General features: G+C 51.2%; 1 protein-coding gene across 1 annotated transcript in view; it reads right to left on the reverse strand.

Annotated features, from left to right (window-relative positions):
* The window catches only part of vps13c (vacuolar protein sorting 13 homolog C), a 124,320-nt gene that overhangs the window by 6,138 nt on the left and 92,872 nt on the right, over nt 1–25,310 (reverse strand). Inside the window, exons 56-83 of the mRNA XM_080493439.1 lie at nt 24,814–24,969; nt 24,102–24,366; nt 23,870–24,030; nt 23,671–23,792; nt 23,220–23,517; nt 22,750–23,139; nt 21,882–21,986; nt 21,514–21,669; nt 21,285–21,410; nt 20,943–21,076; nt 20,708–20,834; nt 17,092–17,327; nt 16,108–16,252; nt 15,881–16,021; nt 15,711–15,792; nt 15,561–15,630; nt 15,307–15,418; nt 15,122–15,235; nt 14,913–15,043; nt 14,762–14,843; nt 14,503–14,616; nt 14,348–14,423; nt 14,111–14,274; nt 9,153–9,198; nt 6,344–6,467; nt 4,270–4,384; nt 1,538–1,629; nt 236–359 (exon numbers count right to left, since the gene is read on the reverse strand). Coding sequence (XP_080349565.1) covers nt 236–359; nt 1,538–1,629; nt 4,270–4,384; nt 6,344–6,467; nt 9,153–9,198; nt 14,111–14,274; nt 14,348–14,423; nt 14,503–14,616; nt 14,762–14,843; nt 14,913–15,043; nt 15,122–15,235; nt 15,307–15,418; nt 15,561–15,630; nt 15,711–15,792; nt 15,881–16,021; nt 16,108–16,252; nt 17,092–17,327; nt 20,708–20,834; nt 20,943–21,076; nt 21,285–21,410; nt 21,514–21,669; nt 21,882–21,986; nt 22,750–23,139; nt 23,220–23,517; nt 23,671–23,792; nt 23,870–24,030; nt 24,102–24,366; nt 24,814–24,969 — 4,008 coding nt within the window. The remainder of the gene's footprint in view (nt 1–235; nt 360–1,537; nt 1,630–4,269; nt 4,385–6,343; nt 6,468–9,152; nt 9,199–14,110; nt 14,275–14,347; nt 14,424–14,502; nt 14,617–14,761; nt 14,844–14,912; nt 15,044–15,121; nt 15,236–15,306; nt 15,419–15,560; nt 15,631–15,710; nt 15,793–15,880; nt 16,022–16,107; nt 16,253–17,091; nt 17,328–20,707; nt 20,835–20,942; nt 21,077–21,284; nt 21,411–21,513; nt 21,670–21,881; nt 21,987–22,749; nt 23,140–23,219; nt 23,518–23,670; nt 23,793–23,869; nt 24,031–24,101; nt 24,367–24,813; nt 24,970–25,310) is intronic.

Raw genomic sequence — 25,310 nt, forward strand, 5'->3', positions numbered from 1 at the left:
CCAGCTTGGTAGTACAGCTCAGGAAACAGAGAAAGATCCTGGATATGTTGATCAGGTTCCTGGTACAGGCCACTCAAGTCCACTTTACACCGTCAGTCACATTCACACATGGATAAGGAATTGAACCTGCAGCCTTCTGATTGAGAGACGACCCGGTTTACCAAAGAGCCACAGCAGCACATATTGTCTTAAATTGGGACTGAATGAGTTGATGTTGGTGCGGCGGTGTTGTTACCTTGCAGTAGATCTTCAGCTCGGATCCAGTCGCTGCCGGAGGACGATAAAAGTTCTCAAACAAACATTCCCACTCTTTGTTGAAATGTCCCACAAAGTCCACCTCTTTGACACACAAGACCCTCCTGCAACAACAACCATCAATGACTGTTCAGCAGAAACAACAATGATAGTGTGACCAACAGTCAGTAGTAGTGTAAACAATGCCAGTGATAATGTAAACAACACCAGCTCAGGGGGTATTCAAGAAAGCAAATGTTAAAGAGATTGTCAACCCTGAGATGAGAGAAACTTTTGGCTTACCTCTTCCATAAGAGAGCTGAATTAAACTTAGTCACTACGGTAACAGACTGCACAGAACCTGCTGGCTGTCACCATGGTAACAGACTGCACAGAGCCTGCTGGCTGTCACCATGGTAACAGACTGCACAGAGCCTGCTGGCTGTCACCATGGTAACAGACTGCACAGAGCCTGCTGGCTGTCACCATGGTAACAGACCTGCACAGAACCTGCTGGCTGTCACCATGGTAACAGACCTGCACAGAACCTGCTGGCTGTCACCATGGTAACAGACCTGCACAGAACCTGCTGGCTGTCACCATGGTAACAGACTGCACAGAACCTGCTGGCTGTCACCATGGTAACAGACTGCACAGAACCTCCTCACTGTCAAGTTTAGTAGAAGAAACCTTGTTCTCCCAGCTACCGGAAATTATCTGTTGTTTCCAAACCTGATCAACATCAAGGCAGAAATAATTTGAGATGATTTACATCACGAGAGAACCTTCCACTCCAGCTGAGACCCCCCCCCCCCACACACACTGTATGTATTAAGACCTGTCCTTTCTACCTGTCTGCTGCCATCTTCACTTAAAACCCTTAGAACCCAGTCAATGGAGGACAGGGTTCAAAATGATGTTTTGATTCTGGCAACAACTTCCCGTCAGTCTGTCTCTCTCCATTGCTGCAGCGCTGGTACTTTACTGTGAAAGAACTGAGTTTTAGTCTGGTACTTTACTGTGAAAAAACAATGTTTGGTCTAGTACTTTACTGTGAAAAAACTGGGTTTAATCTGGTACTTTAACTTGAAAGAACTAGGTTTGGTCTGGTACTCAAAGTTCACATACTCAAAGTTGATTGAACTAATTCATATCAGCTGTTCTGGAACCAGAAATTCAAGAGTTTCAGCTCAGGGTGAGTCGACTCAGAGATCAGAGTTTAGAGTTCAGGAGAGTCTCAGAATTCAAGAGAGTTTGTTGAACCTGCTTTCTGGAATTCTCCCAGGATCTGAGGGGATTCTACCTGTTGGTGATGATGACAGTGGTCTTTCGGTGTCCAGGATATGGACAGTGGTCTCTGAAAGACTCGCCCTCCAGCTGTTTGATCTGTGAACGCTGCAAACACACAATCAAAAATAGGAACCGTGTCGCTCGTGGCTCAGCAGCCAACCAGAGGCCTGTACTACCAAGCTGGTTCTCTCCTATCCAGGTAACTTCAGGATTAACTCTGGTTCTCTCCTATCCAGGTAACTTCAGGATTAACTCTGGTTCTCTCCTATCCAGGTAACTTCAGGATTAACTGTGGTTCTCTCATTTCTAGGAAACTTCAGGATTAACTCTGGTTCTCTCTTATCTAGGTAACTTCAGGATTAACTCTGGTTTTCTCTTATCTAGGTAACCAGGCTCATGCTGACAGAACTGTAGAACCATGAATTAATGGAAGCAGAACTTCTCCTGTCGTCACGGTGATGAATTAATATTCCAACAGGAAACACACTCACACGGAGGAACCTCCTCCTCAGAACCTCCTCCTCAGAACCTCCGCCTCAGAACCAGTGGAGGTAAAATGTAAAGTAAAAGAAGAGCAGTGAGGAAGCTCTGCCTGGAACCGTTCTGCTGGAATAAAGTGAAAGTGACTCCGGTTCTATTGTCCCATGAATTAATCTGCTCTAATCTCACCAAGTCAGCATTAACAAGTCAGGAAGGTTCTGGTTCTGGCTGCAGCAGCAGTGTTGCGCTGAGCTGCTGGATGGATTTGAATTCTTCATAATCTCAGAGATTAACTGCTCCTCTATGGTAGAGTCAGCTGCTCTGCAGGGTTTCTCCCTCTGTGATTGGTCACACGCTGCAAGCTCCGCCCCTTTCAGGTGAACGCTCTGATCCTGGAGGGAAACTCTGGTTGAACTAGTGAGGTGAGAACCTGCTTCCTGTTAATGCTGATCAGATCCAGAATGTCTGGGTTAGTTAATCCAGACAACAGAGATATCCTGGTATGTTAATCCAGGTAACAGAGATATGCTGGTATGTTAATCCAGGTAATAGAGATATCCTGGATATGTTGATCACGGTAACAGGGATACCCTGGTATGTTAAATCAGGTAACAGAGATACCCTGGATATTTAGATCATGGTTCGTAGTACAGGCCTCTGTTGTGTTCATGTCAACACACAATCAAACACACAAAGTGTGTCTGCATGCACGTGAGCAGTCAACCTGAACACAGAACGCAGTGAGAACATAAACATGCTGCTGCTTTCCTGAGTGAAAGTCCCGATACAGCCATGCTGCTTCCACTCAACATGTTTAATAAACAGGGTTCCTCAACAACTCAAAGGTCAGAGGTCACACAACACTTACACAGAGTCACCACAGCAGAAAAGCACAACTCTACAAAAATAGAACTACAATCTTCAGAACATTTAAAACCATTTCCACTTAATGTGTACAAGCACGAAGAAAAACCAAGGAAGAACATGCAGAACCTGAACCAACACACAGGGTTCATCGTCAGCGTATTATTAACATATTAATAACATCTTAACTTCAGATTGTTTATATATCAACATGAACATCAGATGGTTTAGAACATCAGAACAGCTTCACAGTTTCCTGTTTTCAGTCCGTCAGTTTTTATCTTTGAAAAATTATCAAATGAATCTTGTCAAACCGATTTTATTCCTCATCCGGCTGCATGTGGAGGAAGAAGAAACACGTTAATCACCCTCTGACCTGGACACTAACCCTGGACCCTGACCCTAACCCTAACCCCGACCTGGACCCTAACCTGGACCCTATCCCTAACCCTAACCATGTGGAGGAAGGTTAATCACCCTCTGACCTGGACCCCAACCCCAACCCTAACCCCAACCTGGACCCTAACCTGGACCCTATCCCTAACCCTAACCATGTGGAGGAAGGTTAATCACCCTCTGACCTGGACCCCAACCCCAACCCTAACCCCGACCTGGACCCTAACCTGGACCCTATCCCTAACCCTAACCATGTGGAGGAAGGTTAATCACCCTCTGACCTGGACCCCAACCCCAACCCTAACCCCAACCTGGACCCTAACCCTAACCCCAACCTGGACCCTAACCCTGGACCCTAACCCTGGACCCCGACCTGGACCCTAATCTGGAGCCTAACCTGGACTCTGACCTGGACCCTAACCCTGGACTCTGACCTGGACCCTAACCCTGGACCCCGACCTGGACTCTGACCTGGACCCTAACCTGGAGCCTCTGACCTGGACCCTAACCCTAACCCTAACCCTAACCCCAACCTGGACCCTAACCCTAACCCCGACTACGACCTGGACTCTGACCTGGACCCCGACTTGGAACCTCTGACCCTAACCCCGACCTGGACTCTGACCTGGAGCCTCTGACCTGGACCCTAACCCTGGACCCTAACCCCGATCTGGACTCTGACCTGCACCCCGACCTGGACCCTAACCCTGGACCCTAACCCTAACCCCGACCTGGACCCTAACCCTGGACCCTAACCCCGACCTGGACTCTGACCTGGACTCTGACCTGGAGCCTCTGACCTGGACCCTAACCCTGGACCCTAACCCCGACCTGGACCCCGACCCCGACCTGGAGCCTCTGACCTGGACCCTAACCCTAACCCCGACCTGGACCCCGACTTGGACTATGACCTGGACTCTGACCTGGACCCTCTGACCTGGACCAAGTGTGGGTCTGCTGTCAGTGAGCTGATGTAGATGACGAAGAAGTGAAAAAGACTCAAACCTGAAAAAGGTCGAAGCCCTGAGACTCTGTGAGGTCGTAGGGTCGGATGATCCCGTCCTCCCGGATCAGACGCACCGGACGCAGTCTGCTCACTCCCTCCGTCGACTCAGCCGCTCTGATGGTGGACACACAACGTCATGGGGTTAGTTACCATGGTGTAACACACCATCGCAATGTTAGTGTTGTGTTACAGTGTGGTGGTACATTATGTCACAGTGTTGTGTTGCACTGTTGTGTTACAGTGTCGTGTTACAGTTTGTTACAGTGTCGTGTTACGCTGTTTGTTGCAGTGGCGTATTACACAGTTTGTTAGTGTCATGTTACACTGTTACAGTGGCGTGTTACAGTGTTGTGCTACGCTGTTTGTTAGTGTCGTGCTACGCTGTTTTTGCAGTGTTGTGTTTTAGTGTTGTGGTGGAGGGTTGTTTTATTGTTGTGTTGTGGTTTAGTATTGTGTTTCAGTGTTGTGTTTTGGTGTTGTGGTGATGTTATGTAGTGTTGTGAAGTGTTGTGGTAGTGAGGTGGAGTGTTGAGCTGTAGTGTTGTGGTACAGTGTTGAGGTGGAGTGTTGTGGTACAGTGTTGAGCTGTAGTGTTGTGGCAGTGTTGAGGTGGAGTGTTGCGGTACAGTGTTGAGTTGTATTATTGTGGTAGTAATGAGCTGTAGTGTTGTGGTACAGTGTTGAGTTGTATTGTATTGGTAGTGTTGAGGTGGAGTGTTGAGCTGACGTGTTGTGGTACAGTGTTGAGCTGTAGTGTTGTGGTACAGTGTTGAGTTGTATTGTATTGGTAGTGTTGAGGTGGAGTGTTGAGCTGTAGTGTTGTTGTGGAGTGTTGAGCTGTAGTGTTGAGCTGTAGTGTTGTGGTAGTGTTGAGGTGGAGTGTTGTGTTGTTGTGACTGACTGTGAGTCGAGTCTAAGGCTGCTGAAACTCTTCATGATGTCTCACCTCTGCTGACCTCTAGAGAGACGCGTGAAACAGTAAAGTTGAGGTTATTATGGATGGATCAAGGTGTCATGTGCCAGATGGATCCTCCAATCAGAGGAGGGGAACAGCCATGAAAGTCATAAGGTGGTTTGAATGATGTTCAGTTGAAGTTGTGTACTAAATTCACCCTTCACTGGGCCAGTGTGTAGGTTCTGGAGCCCTCTAGTGACGAAGCTGCAGACTGCAGCTGAGAGGTGATAGTGTGTGAAGAGGTGGCCTGTAGGGGGCGTATGTGTGCTATAACACAGAGCTCCCCTGCAGTCATTACTTCCTGATAGACCTGCACAGTGGACCTTATGAAGCTTGAACAATTGTGTGTGAACTCTTCTCTCTCACGTCCCGCCAGACAAACAACATCGCACACTGTCAGATGCAACCGAGCAGTCATGTGACCATTCAGCTCGGTCCCTGAAGAGAGAGGAGGTGATGTAACTACTCTAACCAGCAGAGGGCACTGTAGTGAGGTCTGAGGCGAAGCAGAACAGCCCGCCAGATAAAGCGGAGGAGAGGAATAAATGAAAGCAATGGAGGTGGAGTAGTAAGGTGGAGGTGGAGTAGTAAGGTGAAGCTGAGGCTGTACAGTTAGTTTAGGTGAAGGTCCCGTCACAAAGCACAGCATAGTCACATTGACGACGGTGTTTTTAGAAAACCCCATCAGGTGTCTTTCAGTGGGGGCGTGGCCCGTTGACACTGTGGTAACAAGCTGATGATGTAACAAAGGGCGGGGTCTACGAGCAGGGGCGGGGCAGCGTGATGCGGCACGATGCAGCGACTTACCTTCGTCTGCTGCAACAGTCCACATGCAAACATGCAACAGGTACGCTAACACACACACACACACACACACACACACACACACACACACACACACACACACACACACACACACACACACACACACACACACACACACACACACACACACACACACACACACACACACACACACACACACACACACACACACACACCCAGAAGAGATAGATCCAGACTCAAGAACAAGAGCAGAGAGAGTTGAGATTAGTGGGCGGACAAGAAGAGACAGAAGACAGAGTCCCAGCAGGAGGACGAGACGGACTGCAGGTTACCTCTGGATCCCCTGGAAGGTGCTGCTGGCCATGTCCACGATCCCCCCTGTCGGCCGGGCCACCACGCCCACCAGCCCTTTACCGATGCCCTTAAAGAAGCCTGCTGCCCCCTCCTTCTTCGCTCCTACACACACACACACACACACACACACACACACACACACACACACACACACACACACACACACACACACACACACACACACACACACACACACACACACACACACACACACACACACTAGGTTGAGACTGTTACTCTGTCCTTATATCGGCGGTGGTCAAACTACGGCCCGCGGCCCACATTCGGCCTGTTGCTCTTTTTAATCCGGCCCACTGACCATCGGCACAGAATGGCCCAAACCAAATGAGCAGGGGCGACTGGTCATTAGGGGCAGGTGGGGCTGAGCCCCCCCTGGTGTCATCAGAAAGGACTATATGCTATAAGTACGCTCTTAATTCTTTAAGATGATCTACAGTATTTTCTTGTCTGTGAATAGAACGAGTTCCGTATGTAACTACGGTTCTATGAATCCTTCCAGACCACCAGAGGCGGTGCTTTAAGCACTGGATGTTCCATCGCACACATGCACAGGTCGAGGAATTATATCAACAAAGTCACTCGTGACCCCTGGATGACCTGGAGAGTCTCTGTCTACCGGTGTCCCCAGGTGGTCTGTTCTGTCAAAATCTTCTCACGAGGACACTCAGTGACTGGACGCTCTGGCGGTCTTCCAGGATTCATAGAACCGTAGTTACATACATAACTCTGGTTCTATTTCATCCTTCCAGACCGCCTGAGGCGGTGCTTAAAGCACTGGATGACTTGTACCAGAAAGGTCATGAAGAATCCTCACCTACTCAAGGCCTGGAGCTGTGGACAGTACAGCCACTGCCACAGGTTGGACACCAGCAACATTCACCCTATAGAAACGTCCAAAGTTCCAGGATGAGGACCAGGCCGCTGCAGCTCAGATGTCCTGCAGGGGAACGCCCCTCAAGGCGGCCCATGATGCAGCCTTGCCTCTAGTAGAGTGGCTCTTTATGGCCTGAGGCACCGGGATGCTCAGTGCACGATAGGGATGCTGAATGACCTCCACTACCCAGTGAGACAGTCTCTGTTTAGAAAGCGCCGTCCCCTTCTACAGCCCCCATGGCAGACGCAAAGACTGTCTGTTGTTCGCAGGCGAGCCTTCGCCTCTATATACGCCTTAAGCGCCCACACAGGGCAGAACAGCGATGATGCCCCCCCCCTTTCAATTTCAGAGGCTTCGATGTAGAAGCTTGACTCAATCTATCCCCAGTGAATCTGACTGAATGAATGAGAGAGAGAGAGACAATGAGAGAGAGAGAATGTGAGAGAGAGAGAAAGAATTATAGAGAGTGAGAGAGAAGGGGAGAGTGAGAGAGAGAGAGAGAGAGAGAAAGAATTATAGAGAGAGTGAGAGAGAAGGGGAGAGTGAGAGAGAGAGAGAGAGAGAGAGAAAGAATTATAGAGAGAGTGAGAGAGAAGGGGAGAGTGAGAGAGAGAGAGAGAGAGAGAGAGAGAGAGAGAGAGAGAGAGAGAGAGAGAGAGAGAGAGAGAGAGAGAGAGGGTGAGATAGATAGAGTGAGAGAGAGAGAGTGAAATAATGAGAGAATGAGAGAGAGAGAGAATGAGAGAGAGGGGGAGTGAGAGAGAGAGAGAGAGGGGGGATAGTGAGAAGGAGCGAGAGAGAGAGGGAGAGAACGAGAGAGAGTGAGAGAGAGGGGGAGAGTGAGAGTGAGTGAGAGTGAGAGAGGGTTAGAATGAGAGAGAGGAATAGAATGAGAGGGGGAGAGTGAGAAGGGGAGAGAGCGAGAGAAAGAGAGAGAGAGACGGACTCTCCAGGTCATCCAGGGGTCACGAGTGACTGTTGATGTAATTCCTCAACCTGTGCATTTGTGCGATGGAACATCCAGTGCTGAAGGCACCGCCTCTGGTGGTCTGGAAGGATGAAATGAAACTAAATAAAAGATCATTTGTGCTTTTGATTTCAAGCTGAAGCTAAATTATGTTAAGATTTTTATTTTGTCGATAGAACATAGTGTAGGGCTCGGGGTAGGAGTAGGGGTAGAGCTCGGGGTAGGGGTAGGGCTCGGGGTAGGAGTAGGGGTAGGGCTCGGGGTAGGAGTAGGGGTAGGGCTCGGGGTAGGGCTCGGGGTAGGAGTAGGGGTAGGGCTCGGGGTAGGGCTCGGGGTAGGAGTAGGGGTAGGGCTCGGGGTAGGGCTCGGGGTAGGAGTAGGAGTAGGGCTCGGGGTCGGGGTAGGGCTTGGGGTAGGGGTAGGGCTCGGGGTAGGAGTAGGGGTAGGGCTCGGGGTAGGAGTAGGGGTAGGGCTCGGGGTAGGAGTAGGAGTAGGGCTCGGGGTAGGGCTTGGGGTAGGGCTCGGGGTAGGGGTAGGGCTTGGGGTAGGGCTCGGGGTAGGGGTACTGGAACATGATCTTGAACAAACAGTCTGTGGACTTTCCTCCAGCTGGATTGGATCCTTGATCTTAGATTACAGGAGAGCAAATTATTGCTCTTGTTGAGGCGTAGGGTTCTGGGTTACAGCTGGAGGTTAGGACGAATACATGGCAAGTGGGTCCCATTCCGACCGGTCCATGGAGAAACTAGTGATTGTTAAAGGTTCCTAGGTACGTATGGAACATGCACACATCAGCGTACGACGTCTCGGCAGCCTTTTGAATACAAGCAGTTTGTTGCAACTTTGAGAAAACAGGCGTCAACTGCTGCCACTTCCTTCACTCCTCCACCAACACATGAACACACACACACACACACACACTTACCCTCCACAGGTTTGGTGATGATGCCTGTGACTCCACCCACGACACCCTGAGGACACAAAGTGTTACTTGGATGGACGTCATAACGACGACTTATTAGTGAGACTGCTTTATGCACTCTTTCCACCAGGATGGACTCGACTCGCTTCGGCTCAGTTGTTAGGCTTTTCCATTATGTGTTAGTACTTGGTACCAGGTGCTTTAGCGGTACCTCCTCGGCAGAGGTTCCAAGTGAACTGAGGCGAGTAGACAGTGTGATGTAGGCAGACGGCAGGCCGCTGATTGGCTAGGACGCGACGGCACAGATGAGTCAGGAGAGCAGCTCCTTCACCCGCCATTTTGAAAACCTGACAACAACCAGAACGCTCACAGAGAGACGCTCACAAATCAACCCCATGGAGCAGCGGAGAGCTGCAGACGTTTCTTTGTCTGGTGGCAACCAGAGGATTCAGGAGCTAAAGCGACCAGAGGCTTCAGGAGATAAGAGCGGCCAGCTGACCAGAGGATTCAGGAGCTAGAGTGACCAGAGGCTTCAGGAGCGAGACCGACCAGAGGATTCAGGAGCTAGAGCGACCAGAGGCTTCAGGAGATAGAGCGACCAGAGGCTTCAGGAGATAGAGCGGCCAGCTGACCAGAGGATTCAGGAGCTAGAGCGACCAGCTGACCAGAGGATTCAGGAGCTTAAGTGACCAGAGGCTTCAGGAGCGAGACCGACCAGAGGATTCAGGCGCTAGAGCGACCAGAGGCTTCAGGAGATAGAGCGACCAGAGGCTTCAGGAGATAGAGCGGCCAGCTGACCAGAGGATTCAGGAGCTAGAGCGACCAGCTGACCAGAGGATTCAGGAGCTAAAGCGACCAGAGGCTTCAGGAGATAAGAGCGGCCAGCTGACCAGAGGATTCAGGAGCTAGAGTGACCAGAGGCTTCAGGAGCGAGACCGACCAGAGGATTCAGGAGCTAGAGCGACCAGAGGCTTCAGGAGATAGAGCGACCAGAGGCTTCAGGAGATAGAGCGGCCAGCTGACCAGAGGATTCAGGAGCTAGAGCGACCAGCTGACCAGAGGATTCAGGAGCTTAAGTGACCAGAGGCTTCAGGAGCGAGACCGACCAGAGGATTCAGGCGCTAGAGCGACCAGAGGCTTCAGGAGATAGAGCGACCAGAGGCTTCAGGAGATAGAGCGGCCAGCTGACCAGAGGATTCAGGAGCTAAAGTGACCAGAGGCTTCAGGAGCGAGACCGACCAGAGGATTCAGGAGCTAGAGCGACCAGAGGCTTCAGGAGATAGAGCGACCAGAGGCTTCAGGAGATAGAGCGGCCAGCTGACCAGAGGATTCAGGAGCTAGAGCGACCAGCTGACCAGAGGATTCAGGAGCTAAAGTGACCAGAGGCTTCAGGAGCGAGACCGACCAGAGGATTCAGGAGCTAGAGCGACCAGAGGGTTCAGGAGCTAGAGCGACCAGAGGATTCAGGAGCGAGAGCGACCAGAGGATTCAGGAGATAGAGCGGCCAGCTGACCAGAGGATTCAGGAGCTAGAGCGGCTACCTGAAAAGATGATTCAGGAGGTATAGAGCAGCCAGAGGCTTCAGGAGCTAGAGCGGCTAGCTGACCAGATGATTCAGGAGCTAAAGCAACCAGAGGCTTCAGGAGCTAGAGCGGCTAGCTGACCAGATGATTCAGGAGCTAAAGCAACCAGAGGCTTCAGGAGATAGAGCGGCCAGCTGACCAGAGGATTCAGGAGCTAGAGCGACCAGCTGACCAGAGGATTCAGGAGCGAGAGCAACCAGAGGATTCAGCAGATAGAGCGGCCAGCTGACCAGAGGATTCAGGAGCTAGAGCGACCAGCTGACCAGAGGATTCAGGAGCTAGAGTGACCAGAGGATTCAGGAGCGAGAGCGACCAGAGGATTCAGGAGCTAGAGCGACCAGAGAATTCAGGAGCAAGAGCGACCAGAGGGTTCAGGAGCTAGAGCGACCAGAGGATTCAGGAGCGAGAGCGACCAGAGGATTCAGGAGATAGAGCGGCCAGCTGACCAGAGGACTCAGGAGCTAGAGCGGCTACCTGAAAAGATGATTCAGGAGGTATAGAGCAGCCAGAGGCTTCAGGAGCTAGAGCGGCTAGCTGACCAGATGATTCAGGAGCTAAAGCAACCAGAGGCTTCAGGAGCTAGAGCGGCTAGCTGACCAGATGATTCAGGAGCTAAAGCAACCAGAGGCTTCAGGAGATAGAGCGGCCAGCTGACCAGAGGATTCAGGAGCTAGAGCGACCAGCTGACCAGAGGATTCAGGAGCGAGAGCAACCAGAGGATTCAGCAGATAGAGCGGCCAGCTGACCAGAGGATTCAGGAGCTAGAGCGACCAGCTGACCAGAGGATTCAGGAGCTAGAGTGACCAGAGGATTCAGGAGCTAGAGCGGCTAGCTGACCAGATGATTCAGGAGCTAAAGCAACCAGAGGCTTCAGGAGCTAGAGCGGCTAGCTGACCAGATGATTCAGGAGCTAACGCAACCAGAGGCTTCAGGAGATAGAGCGGCCAGCTGACCAGAGGATTCAGGAGCTAGAGCGACCAGCGGATTCAGGAGCTAGAGCAACCAGAGGATTCAGGAGCGAGAGCAACCAGAAGATTCAGCAGATAGAGCGACCAGCTGACCAGAGGGTTCAGGAGCTAGAGCGGCTACCTGACAAGGTGATTCAGGAGGTATAGAGCAGCCAGAGGTTTCAGGAGCTAGAGCGGCTAGCTGACCAGATGATTCAGGAGCTAAAGCAACCAGAGGCTTCAGGAGCTAGAGCGGCTAGCTGACCAGATGATTCAGGACCTAAAGCAACCAGAGGCTTCAGGAGATAGAGCGGCCAGCTGACCAGAGGATTCAGGAGGTAGAGCGACCAGCTGACCAGAGGATTCAGGAGCTAGAGTGACCATAGGCTTCAGGAACGAGACCGACCAGAGGATTCAGGAGCTAGAGCGACCAGAGGATTCAGGAGCTAGAGCGGCCAGAGGATTCAGGAGCTAGAGCGACCATAGGATTCAGGAGCTAGAGCGGCTAGCTGACCAGATGATTCAGGACCTAAAGCAACCAGAGGCTTCAGGAGATAGAGCGGCCAGCTGACCAGAGGATTCAGGAGGTAGAGCGACCAGCTGACCAGAGGATTCAGGAGCTAGAGTGACCATAGGCTTCAGGAACGAGACCGACCAGAGGATTCAGGAGCTAGAGCGACCAGAGGATTCAGGAGCTAGAGCGGCCAGAGGATTCAGGAGCTAGAGCGACCATAGGATTCAGGAGCGAGAGCGACCAGAGGATTCAGGAGATAGAGCGGCCACCTGACCAGAGGATTCAGGAGCTAGAGCGGCGGCCTGACAAGATGATTCAGGAGGTATAGAGTGGCCAGAGGCTTCAGGAGCTAGAGCGGCTAGCTGACCAGATGATTCAGGAGCTAACGCAACCAGAGGCTTCAGGAGATAGAGCGGCCAGCTGACCAGAGGATTCAGGAGCTAGAGCGGCCAGCTGACCAGAGGATTCAGGAGCTTGACGGAGTGACCCGCTGCGAGTATCATCAGGTCTCCAAACCACTGATAGCACCGGTGTTGTGGATTACCAGTTTCCCTCTTAAATGGTGACCGGCTTCCTTGAGCGTCCCTCGTCACAGCAGATGTTAAAAACCCAATCAAATCATGCAGTTTTATGCAAATGGATTTTAACTGCATTTCCATTAACGTTCATAGTATCATAGTGTTTGTGTTATTTTAACATCAACTGCCACTAACAGCTGGTGTCAGAAGCTCTGACTCCGCCCACGCCAAAGTGGCACTAAATTGTTATGATAAAAAACTGAAACTGAGTCGAGTCGACTGGAGGCAAGAGATCATTAAGACAGAGAAAACACAACCACACCACCAAATCACTCAAAACGATGCAGGCGGAGGGTTGGGGTCGAGTTGTGGTTGGGGTCAAGGTTGTGATCGGGGCCAGGATTAGGGTCAGCGTCAGGGTAAGGGCCAGGGTTGGTGTCAGGATTCAGGTTGGAGTCAGGATTCAGGTTGGGGTCAGGGTTTGTGTCAGGATTCAGGTTGGGGTCAGGGTCGGAGTCAGGATTCAGGTTAGGGTCAGGGTCGGTGTTGAAGTCAGGATTCAGGTTGGGGTCAGGGTTGGAGTCAGGATTCAGGTTGGGGTCAGGGTTGGAGTCAGGATTCAGGTTGGGGTCAGGGTTGGGGTCAGGATTCAGGTTGGGGTCGGGGTTGGTGTCAGGATTCAGGTTGGGGTTGGTGTCAGGATTCAGGCTAGGGTCAGGGTTGGTGTTGAAGTCAGGATTCAGGTTGGGGTCAGGATTCAGGTTGGGGTCAGGATTCAGGTTGCTGTCGGGGTCAGGGTTGGGGTCAGGATTCAGGTTGGTGTCGGGGTCAGGGTTGGGGTCAGGATTCAGGTTGAGGTCGGGGTCAGGGTTGGGGTCAGGATTCAGGTTGGGGTCGGGGTCAGGGTTGGGGTCAGGATTCAGGTTGGGGTCAGGGTTGGAGTCAGGATTCAGGTTGGTGTCGGGGTCAGGGTTGGTGTCAGGATTCAGGTTGGGGTCAGGGTTGGGGTCAGGATTCAGGGTTGGAGTCAGGATTCGGGTTGGTGTCAGGGTCAGAGTTGGTGTCAGGATTCAGGTTGGGGTCAGGGTTGGGGTCAGGATTCAGGGTTGGAGTCAGGATTCGGGTCGGTGTCAGGGTCAGAGTTGATGTCAGGATTCAGGGTTAGAGTCAGGATTCAGGTTGGGGTCAGGGTTGGGGTCAGGATTCAGGGTTGGAGTCAGGATTCGGGTTGGTGTCAGGGTCAGAGTTGGTGTCAGGATTCAGGTTGGGGTCAGGTTTCAGGTTGGGGTCAGGATTCAGGTTGGGGTGAGGGTTGGGGTCAGGATTCAGGTTGGGGTCAGGGTTGGGGTCAGGATTCAGGTTGGTGTCGGGGTCAGAGTTAGGGTTAAAGCCACAGTACCTTCAGCAGTCCCTTCCCTCCTTTAGCCAGACTTTGTCCAAAGTCTTTTGGTGGTCGGTTCATCTCCTCTCGCCGTTTCTGCTGGTATTCTTTGTCCATGGTGATAGCCGCCAGTCCTTTACCCACTGAGCCCGTGATCCTGGAGACCACGCCTGCGGCGCCCCCTGCAGGAGGTACCAGACAGCTGATGAGACGGGGCATAGAGCTCACTGTAGGGTAACTTGCTCAGATCCATACCGACGGTGTGTCCCAACAGACTCCGGACTCCGATCACAAAACCCTCGGCAAACTCCTCTGGACCCTGAACGGCTCCCTGACAAACAGAAGCTGCCTTCACGTTATCTGTAGGGCCAGGGGGTGTGAGGGTTGGGGATGTGATGTTCAGCTCAGACCTGGAATGGCTCGTAGAAAAAGGCCTCCACGCCTTCAGACAGACCTCGAATCAGTCCGAACGGGTTCCCCAGGACATCCAGACCCAGAACCAAGACATACATCTGCTTCAGAAACTGCAGAGACAGAACCTGCAGCTGTAACTGCTGACACAGGACTACAGGCAAGCTTTGGGAGGGTGATGTTATCAGAATTGGAGCGAAGGGACAGTACGTTCATGTAGTGTTGGTACAGTCAAGCGACGGAGGCGTATAATGGTACCTGTTCACTGTAGTGTCGTCCCACTGCCCACATGAGCTTTTCTCTGCGGTAAAACTGGTACTTCACCTCGAAGAAAGCCAACCTGACAAAAACGACACAACGTGACCTCTGACGCCCGAACGCCAGGACTCCACTCAAGCTTCACTCTTACTTGAAGATGAGGTCGTCAACGTCTGTGAGCGTTGCTCCGATACTCTTCAGCAGCAGGTTGAGGGACTGAATGGCTGCCGTCTCCTGAGCTGGATCGTCTCCACTGGAGCCCAGAGACAGGCTGAGGTGGAGCTGCAGGACACACGAAGAAAATGATGGCTCGCGGTCGGGTACAGAATCCTGGGCTGTGAGGAGGATGAGTGTCCTCACCTTGATGGGAGAGATGTGGAAATGTTCAAAGAAACTGAGTCCCGACGAGTCGCTGAGCGACGCCTCGGTCAGATCGGTCTGCAGCCGCTGCAGATCTCCAGTGATCAGCCCCGACTGGAACACACAGCACAACCACTGTTACCCCAGTGTGTGTGCAGAGAGTCTGACCCACAGAAGAACCCTACCTTCTGTCCGTCAGCCCGCGGCTCGGCGGCCGGCGTGAACAGAGCCAACACAGAGCCCAAGAAGCCCTGGTCCATCTTCACTGCCATCTCCTGAACCAGCGCCATGAAGTACCTACGGCACAGGTACAAATTGAGAACAACTGGGTGTTCACCACAGACACCCACCGGGCGTGGGTGTCTGTGGTGAACTAGGGCCAACCTGGGAAGTGAATAGTCAAAGTATATAGTATAACTAGAGTGAGTATTGCTCTCACTTGAACTGCGTGACATTGCTGTGCTGGTTGAACCTGGTGATGACGGACATGTCGATGAACGGCCGCGGCTCTGTGGAACCAGAACATCAGGGTAAACAGGGTTGACCGATTGAAACACAGAAGATGATGAAGAAGATGAGGAAGGTCCACCTGAATCCAGGGCGATGGACTTTGGAGGAGGGACAGGATGGAAGACGATGGGGAAGACGGCACCAGGCAGCTGGTTGTCGAGCTGCACACAGACGATGCATCAGTTTTCCACATCTGTGTGTGTGTGTGTGTGTGTGTGTGTGTGTGTGTGTGTGTGTGTGTGTGTGTACCTGCAGCCAGTACAGTTTGGCTCTCAGGCTCCGTTGATGCACCGACTGCTTGAACTCCACCTGGATCCCCGGCAGGAAGTTCCTCCTCACTTGGCAGCTGATGGGCTGCCGCATCATCATGGTAACTCCACTGAGGTTCACCTGAGAAAAGCGGAGCATGACATGCCACTTCAGGTGTGTGAGGTTCAGATAGGTGAACTCTGGAAACTTGCAGTTTGCTCTCTGACCTCTAGGCTGGTGTCCAGCTTGACCCAACCAGGCTCTGACTTCCCACTCAGCTGATTCTGGTACAGCTTCTCCAGCAGGTTAATGTTCTTCTGACTGAACGGCTTCCAGCGGTTCTTCGGCCTCATCTCCCACACCACACCTGAGCTGTAGCACAACATGTCACCTGAGCTGTAGCACAACATGTCACCTGAGCTGTAGCTCAACATGTCACCTGAGCTGTAGCACAACATGTCACCTGAGCTGTAGCACAACATGTCACCTGAGCTGTAGCTCAACATGTCACCTGAGCTGTAGCACAACATGTCACCTGATCTGTAGCACAACATGTCACCTGAGCTGTAGCTCAACATGTCACCTGAGCTGTAGCACAACATGTCACCTGAGCTGTAGCTCAACATGTCACCTGAGCTGTAGCACAACATGTCACCTGAGCTGTAGCACAACATGTCACCTGAGCTGTAGCACAACATGTCACCTGAGCCGTAGCACAACATGTCACCTGAGCCGTAACTCAACATGTCACCTGAGCCGTAACTCAATATGTCACCTGAGCTGTAGCACAACATGTCACCTGAGCCGTAGGCTCAACATGTCACCTGAGCCGTAGCTCAACATGTCACCTGAGCTGGAAGAAAAAAACAACACACCAGGAGCCTAAAAAACGATTCTTGATTTTCTCTCATGGAGGTAAATTCAGGATTACCTGGTGGTGTCTATGTCATGGTGTTTACCTGCTGGTGTCTATGTCATGGTGTTTACCTGCTGGTGTCTATGTCATGGTGTTTACCTGCTGGTGTCTATGTCATGGTGTTTACCTGCTGGTGTCTATGTCATGGTGTTTACCTGGTGGTGTCTATGTCATGGTGTTTACCTGGTGGTGTCTATGTCATGGTGTTTACCTGGTGGTGTCTATGTCATGGTGTTTACCTGCTAGTGTCTATGTCATGGTGTTTACCTGGTGGTGTCTATGTCATGGTGTTTACCTGGTGATGCCGACGTATGCAATTTCCTGCTGGCTGGTGTTGTTGACCAATGACAGTCCGAGGTTTTGGAAGGACAACTTCACTTCCTGTTCAAACTGTTCAAGCTCCTCGGCCTGGCGAGCCTTTGTCACCACGGCGACGTCCTCCGTGAATAGCAGAACCCGCTGGCGTCCGTCCAGGAAGGACACCCAGTGGATCTGAGCCTGGCTGTTGTCGGTAAACTGACCCACCTCATCCTGAAACAGTGGAGACGTCTGTGAGGGCGCCCACAAAGATCCTCTACACAGTTTGCAGCAGCGCCCCCCGCAGGTGACAGGTGAGGTGGGTGGAACTATGGCGTCCTGCAGATGGCTGAGTTCTGCTCTAAGTCTGAAGAGTATCTAATCACAGCAGCAAGTTCAAGAGAAGTATCATCAGTGTGAACCTCAATGAAGAAGATGAAGATGACAAAGAAGACGATGAAGAAGACAACTGGAAGACCACGAAGACAACAAAGAAGAGCCTGAGTTTGGTCCTCTCCCTGCTCATTTGGAATCGTTGGTTTTCTCAGTAAAAATGTCTTCAAATGACTGAGTTGTTTTTGTTTCTATAGAGTCTAAAGGCCCCTGCATCCTCCCTTTTGAACCCATAAGAACAAGAAGAAAATTCGGCAGTGACGTCAGCCAGCAGTAGAAAAAAAAAGCTTTTTCAGCAGGACTGTTCATACTCCGATAAGAAGCTGCCGAACTCGCAGGCCACGCCCCCTCACAGCAGGAACAAGTCTGTGAAGCGGCGTTTAAACTTTTCTTTTTTAACTTAATTTTTATTGAAATTTTTTCAGTTTTCACAGTTCCAGTGTCGGGGCAAAACAAATATACAAAATCTATCCATCTTTCATCAACCAAAGTCTCTATTGTCCAGTGGTGGCGGTGTCCTCTTCTGTCCTCCTGAAGTCAGTCCATTTTTCCCACATTTCTTCAAATTGAGACTCCTGTAATCTTAGTTTGTGAGTGAGTCTCTCCATTACTAATAATCCCTCAACATGTAACCACCGCTCCCGGGTCGGCGGCTCCACTTTGTACCACAATCTGGTAATCACTTTCTTACTTGCTGTTAGTAATATCTTAAACAGATATACGTCTTCTCTTTGTATCACATTATGAGTTATGTTTCCCAAATACAGCATCTTACAAGTTTTGGGGAACTGATATCCTATTACTTTTTGTAAACTCTGCCATATTTGTTCCCAATGCACCTGTAATTTGTGACAGGACCAAAATATGTGTGTGTGATCTGCATCAACGTGTCCACACAATCTCCAACATGGCTGTTGTGCCGACACCACTTTTGTCCTTATTTTTGGAGTTATGAAAAATCTAACAATATTTTTCCAGCTAAATTCCCGCCAAACCCTGGAGCTCGTGGCCGTGCACTGTGATTTACACATAACAAACCATTCTTCTTCTGTTATTTGTTCATTTAGCTCTCCTTCCCATTTTTCTTTAATATATAGAGTCGTCCCTGTTCCACACCAGGTTCTGGTATAAAGCTGAGATCACTCTACACTTTTTCCCTTCATAAGCTTTCTGGAATATCTCCACTATTCCATCATCTCTGTCAATCTTAATCTCCTTCTCCAAATAGTGTTTTAGTTGTAGATATCGATAGCGTTCATTCGGAGGTGGCCAAAGCATGGAAAAAGAAGATTGAAATCGACGGGAGACGCATATTTTTTGACCACGATTATCCGACGGAGGTGATGAAGAGACGCAAATCATACGCAGCGATTAAAAAGATCCTCCACGGAAAGAAGATCCGCTTCCAAACACCGCTGGACAAGATGAGGGTCCACTGGCCGGAAGGACCAAAGACATATAACAACGCCGAGGACGTGCTACAAGACATGAGGAAACGAGGGATGGAGACACCTGAAAGACGTGATGGCGCGGCAAGCACCGAGCGGCGCTCCTCGAGCGGCGCTCCTCGAGCGGCGCTCCTCGAGCGGTGCTCCTCGAGCGGTGCTCCTCGAGATGGCGCTCCTCGAGATGGCGCTCCTCGAGATGGCGCTCCTCGAGATGGCGCTCCTCGAGCGGCGCTCCTCGAGCGGCGCTCCGGTGTTTGCCGCGCCATCACGTCTTTCAGGTGTCTCCATCCCTCGTTTCCTCATGTCTTGTAGCACGTCCTCGGCGTTGTTATATGTCTTTGGTCCTTCCGGCCAGTGGACCCTCATCTTGTCCAGCGGTGTTTGGAAGCGGATCTTCTTTCCGTGGAGGATCTTTTTAATCGCTGCGTATGATTTGCGTCTCTTCATCACCTCCGTCGGATAATCGTGGTCAAAAAATATGCGTCTCCCGTCGATTTCAATCTTCTTTTTCCATGCTTTGGCCAGAATATCCTCTTTTGTCTGGTATTTCAGGAAATTGACGACAATAGATCTCGGAGTCGCTCCCGCTGGTGGTTTTTTGCCAAAGCTCCTGTGCGCTCGTTGAATTTGTAACTCGGAACTTTCCGGTAACTCGAGTTCCCGGTGAAGGATCCTCAAGTTGCAGCGTCTTCCGTGTCCCTCCACCTCGGTCAACTTTTCCTGTAGTTTCTTTTGTTGTTGTAGTAACGTGAGGATTGTATATTTCGCCTCCACGCTCCACTCTTCCAGCTCAGTCACCCGCTCCTGCATCTCGTTAATATCCTTCCGCTGCTGTTTAATTTCTTTGGCGTTTCGTTCAATTTTTTTATTAATTTCCTCTTTGAACCCGGCGAATTCTCGTCTGACTTCTGCTTTGAAGTCATCTCCGAATTTCGTAAGGTCCTCTTTCAGCTCTTTCTCAAGTTTCGTATTTCTGTTGTAATAACACCGAGACTCTCCATTAATAAATGAGGCTGTTCGACACACGTTTTCCCCTTCCATTGGTTCGACCTCGTGGTCGGGTTCTTCTGGGTCATTGAACATGGTTTTCTTCCTTGAACCTTTCTTTCCTCGTCCCCCGCTCATTTTGCGTTGATCAAATATTCGTGTTTTTCAAGTTTTTTCTAAGTTTCGGGGGATAATTCACATAATCGACTTGGGAGCTCCGCTCTATGCTGCCATCTTGGTATGCGCCCCTAGTGGCCCCCGGTGTTTAAACTTTTCAACAGCACAGCTTATTTCTGGCCTCCAGTGCTTTCAGAAATACATTTCTCTGAACTTTTTCAGTTATAAAAAAGTTTTTGTCAGAGCGCGATGTTAGTCCAGTTTTAACTCCAGGAGCTGACAGCTGTTTGTGATGCGTTCAGGTGCATGACGTCAGCCTACACTCTGACATTTTAACGAGCTGCGGCGCTCGTACAGTAGCGCTGTTACAAGCTAAATATGATTAAAATATTATCGATAGTCATGAGAGAACTAGAACACGCATGCGCAGCATGAAGTTTCGGCAGTGCGGCTCCTACAGAGTTCGGCCAGGGCGGTTGGAACAGCCCAAACTAATTTTTTCGGCCAGAAGGAGCTGGCCGAAGGAAATGACGTCATTTTGTTCGACAGGACCCACACTGCCGAACTTTCGTCTTGTTCTTATGGAGGATGAAGAGGCCTTAAGTGTTCCATTAGTCTGTGTCCAATGAGCTGTGCGGTGGTGTGGGTTTCTGAGTGGGAGTATCCCACCTTCAGCAGATCCAGCTCTCCTGCATGGCCCCTGCAGCTCCACTGCAGCAAGCGCAGTCCAGCCGGGTCGTCCCACACCAACCTCCGAGCCTCGCAGGGTTTCAGCTCGTGAGCGAGCGTCGAGCCGCTGAGCCACAAACATTTCCTTCATCACACCAATCCTAAACCCCAAACATTAAACCGCACACACCAAACCAGCAAGACGTGTGTGTGTGTGTGTGTGTGTATGTCTGACCTCTGTCTGTAGCTGACGCTGCTCCAGGCTGTGTGGTTGATGAGGAGAGCTGGAGCAGCTCCGTCATAATAATCTGAGAAACTGATGACGGTGGCATGATCGGAGACGTTCACGTCCACCAGGAGCCCACAACACTGAGACACACACACACACACACACACACACACACACACACACACACACACACACACACACACACACACACACACACACACACACACACACACACACACACACACACACACACACACACACACACACACACACACACAAACACACACACATAAAAGTTGTATCCAGAGAGTGTTGGAGGCTCTGCGCTCTGATTGGTGGAACACTCACCATGTCCAGGCTCAGCAGCGTGCCGTTATCTTGACCACTGAAGAAGAAGGATTTGGACGCAGAGTCAGAGCCCACGGTGCGGACACACAACCTCCCACAACTGCTTTCTGGCCACAACGGTAGACACTGCAACACACAACAGCAGTGTACTGTCAACAGCACCACAATAATACAACAGCACAATAGTGACTGTGCGAGTACGGCGACATCACAGACTCTGTGGACTCACCTCAGTGGAGGGGATGTAGTGCCACCTGGTGGAGGTCTGGCTTAGGACTTCTCCCACTTCCAACTCGTAGGACGACTTGTTGACCAGCGTGTAGAAAGGACTCATGGTAACGATCCGGGTCAAGTTGAAGCTACTTATCTGAATGCTGACACCAACCTGAAGACACAACAACACTGAGTACACACACACACACACACACACACACACACACACACACACACACACACACACACACACACACACACACACACACACACACACACACACACACACACACACACACACACACACACACACACACACACACACACACACACACACACACACACACTACACACCAGAAGACACATGTGACCCATTGCAGTTACCAGGTAGTCCATGTTGTTGGCAGGACATCGAACACATCCATAACTTCCAACCGTGTCCAGAGAGAAACCCTGAGACCAAGAGCTGGTGGACACACACAACTGGATCTGCAACACAATAACACACAACGTCACGCACAATAACACACAACGTCACACACAACTGGATCTGCAACACAACAACACACAACGTCACACACAACTGGATCTGCAACACAATAATACACATCATGATGTCCATGATGAGGAGAAGCAGTGAACTCTGGGTAAACAATAGTGCACCTCTGGTGTCTTTATAAACTCACTTTTTGTCAATCAGATTGAGTTTTTTTCCGATTAAAGGATGAGATTGGCTCATTTACCTGAACCTTGAGTAAAGTTATGGGAATATTGTGCCAGTTTATATGCACTAAAAAAGGACGGGTTCATTTCAGTGGATCAATCCCATAATGCTTTGCACCTTGACAGTTGCTGTTTGAATCCTGGCTTTACCCGGAGGCTCGCCTAAATCAAAACTGGAATTCTTCTTTCATTCTTTTTTTAAACGGCAACATCATAGATTCCTTCTGTTGGTCAAAGTAGAATGAGGAAGAGACGAGGACGGATCACTCTGCCGCCCGTCCCTCCTCCCAAACGTGGTCACGTCTTGACACAGGTTGAACTGCCTTCACATAAAGTTCCGAGTGAAGAACAGAACCCGATGTGCTCCTTACACGGACTATGATTGGATGGAAACCCGGACTATATAATATTAAATATTAATCGTATGGTGCAAATATGATCAGACGGAAGTGTTTATGTGGCACGATTCTAATCAGGTTGGCATGTAATGAGATTCATTTTGGTCCGTGTATGCTCGTCTCCGTTTTACCTGGTTTTTGCTGAACAAGTTCCTCTTCCTGAAAGAGAACAGGACCACGTCTCTGAAGTCAGCTGGATGTTTGACGCTGACGTCCTCTGCGCGGTACTGCAGCACTCGGGACGTCTTGTTGATGATCCAGTACGGACTGAATAGGGACAGTAGCAGGCGGCCGCTCGTCCTCGTGACGTGAACACTCACGTCCACCTTCATGTTTAAGTCTGAGTCGCAGCTCAGGCACAAGGCGAAGAACTCCGGCAGGTCCTGCTCGATACGGACATGTCCGTGCCAGTCGCGTCCCTGATATCTCATCAGCACCAGCGACACAATCTCCCCGGAGACGCGGGCGTTCAGGAGGTCGGCGGTGCTGCCTTCCTGCAGCTCGTACGAGTCCGCTGAGCTCTGAGGAGGACACAGAGCGGAGGCTTGAGCAGAAGCGGGGACACGTCTGAGCCCTGGTGTCTGTGCCCAGAGCGTCTTACCTCCATCATGTAGCGGACGCTGTAGGGCAACAGGTTGCGCAGTGTGGCCACTGGGTGCAGGTGGATGATGTAGGCGGGGTCCCAGTCCTCCTCACCGTGGCTGGCTATGTGGCGCAGGTCATCGGGGACGGCCAACACACTGACCATCAGCGGCAGCGAGCCGCTGTCGGTCGCTGGACACTGCAGCAGCGAGCGCACCTCTGAGCTGCAGTGCACCTGCTCCTTCCAGGCCACGCAGCTGGAGGACGCAGTGTACTGCCCGTCAAGACGTCCCGCTGGACGAAGGAAAAGCTGCGACCTGCAGGACACATGGCGAGCATCAGAGGCTGTCGGATGGAAACACTGCAGGGCCTTCGTAGGACGATGGACGCATCTCACTCAGAGCATTCTGCACGCCACCGAGCATATGTAAACACGGCCTAGTCCTCTGAGCAAGGCATCACCAACTTACCTGTATGCTTCCAAGGCAACATGGAAGTCTGTGTCAGGTTGGGCCCTGCCGATAGGCTGCAGGCTGCAGGACGCTGAGCAGTACTCCAGGATGGTGAACGGCACAGAGAAGTGGTTCTTTATCTGAGGAGGCCAATCTCAGTAAATACCAATAATAATAATAACATGACAGCAGTGTGTTCAGACTGCACAGTTCTGACCTGCAGTGGTGAGCGCACTGTGATTATCTTGTTGCCTCCAGCAGCATCAACCTGCAACAGTACAGAGATGGCCTCCTGCAGCATCGGGCCGCGGACGTTGTAGAGGTGGCGACCAGGTTTTTCCACTGCGATGTTGGAGATCTCGCTGAACCCAGACGGGACTGCGGGTCACAGAAATGGTCAGAAACAGCGACAAAGACAGAACGGAGCAGGGACGGCTCAGGACACTGACCGATGCTGAGGCTGAACATGCAGCTGTCCTGGCGCTGCAGGGCCGACAGTTTGCCTCTGTAGGACGACTCCAACATCGAGTGCTCCAGGTCCATGCTCTGATCAACAGACAGCTCGTGCAGCTTTCCCAGAGTTGGACTTCCCACTGGCCTCAAGGTGGCGCTGTGTTGCACAATGAGAGGAATGCCCAAAGAATTTTTGATGGTGAACGGGGCCTTTTCCTTCAGAGAGAGATTGAAGGTGGAGGCTGTGCCCTCGGAGAACGCCTGAACAAAACACAGCAGAGACAGACACAAGCTTAGTGAACAGGACGGGGACAGTAACCACGACTGGAGCGGTGGTGGACAGAGGACAGTAACCACGACTGGAGCGGTGGTGGACAGAGGACAGTAACCATGACTGGGTGGTGGCAGGATGACAGAGGACATTAACCACGACTGGAGCGGTGGTGGACAGAGGACAGTAACCACGACTGGAGCGGTGGTGGACAGAGGACAGTAACCACGACTGGAGCGGTGGTGGACAGAGGACAGTAACCACAACTGGAGCGGTGGTGGACAGAGGACAGTAACCACGACTGGAGCGGTGGTGGACAGAGGACCGTAACCACAACTGGAGCGGTGGTGGACAGAGGACAGTAACCACGACTGGAGCGGTGGTGGACAGAGGACCGTAACCACGACTGGAGCGGTGGTGGACAGAGGACAGCATACCTTGGCCAGGTTGTGGAAGACGCTGAGGCTGCTCTGGGACAGCGTGACGTTCATCGTGTCTTTGGAGCAAATGGTGAAGGCAGTGCGAGGTTCAGGAAGGAGGACAAAGTCGTCTCCATGAACAGGACTTCGGTTGTGAACTGGGTTGGTCTTCATCTGGAGGAGCAGAAACAGTCAGAGAGGAAGCCCTGAACATTACGAGTCTTCAAACATCAACGTCTGAAACAAAAACCCAAAAGCTTAAGGTCTATAAACAAAAACCATTAATGTTAGAATGATCAGGTCTTTCCTCATGACTTTGATCCAGTCTTACTTTGCCATAAAACTCCATTATTCTACGGCCCTGTCCACACAACAACGCTGCCTCCTGTAACCGCATCGCTTTCGGCCGATCAGCCCCACCGCACTGCGTTTCAGGGCCTGAAAGAGTTTTTAGTTTTTTAACAACAGATTCTAGAGAGGAAATTTTAAAATGAGGTGCGGAATGGAAGGCGCAC

The sequence above is a fragment of the Lipophrys pholis genome (assembly GCF_963383615.2).
Source record: "Lipophrys pholis genome assembly, chromosome: 2".
Classification (NCBI taxonomy): Eukaryota; Metazoa; Chordata; class Actinopteri; order Blenniiformes; family Blenniidae; genus Lipophrys; species Lipophrys pholis.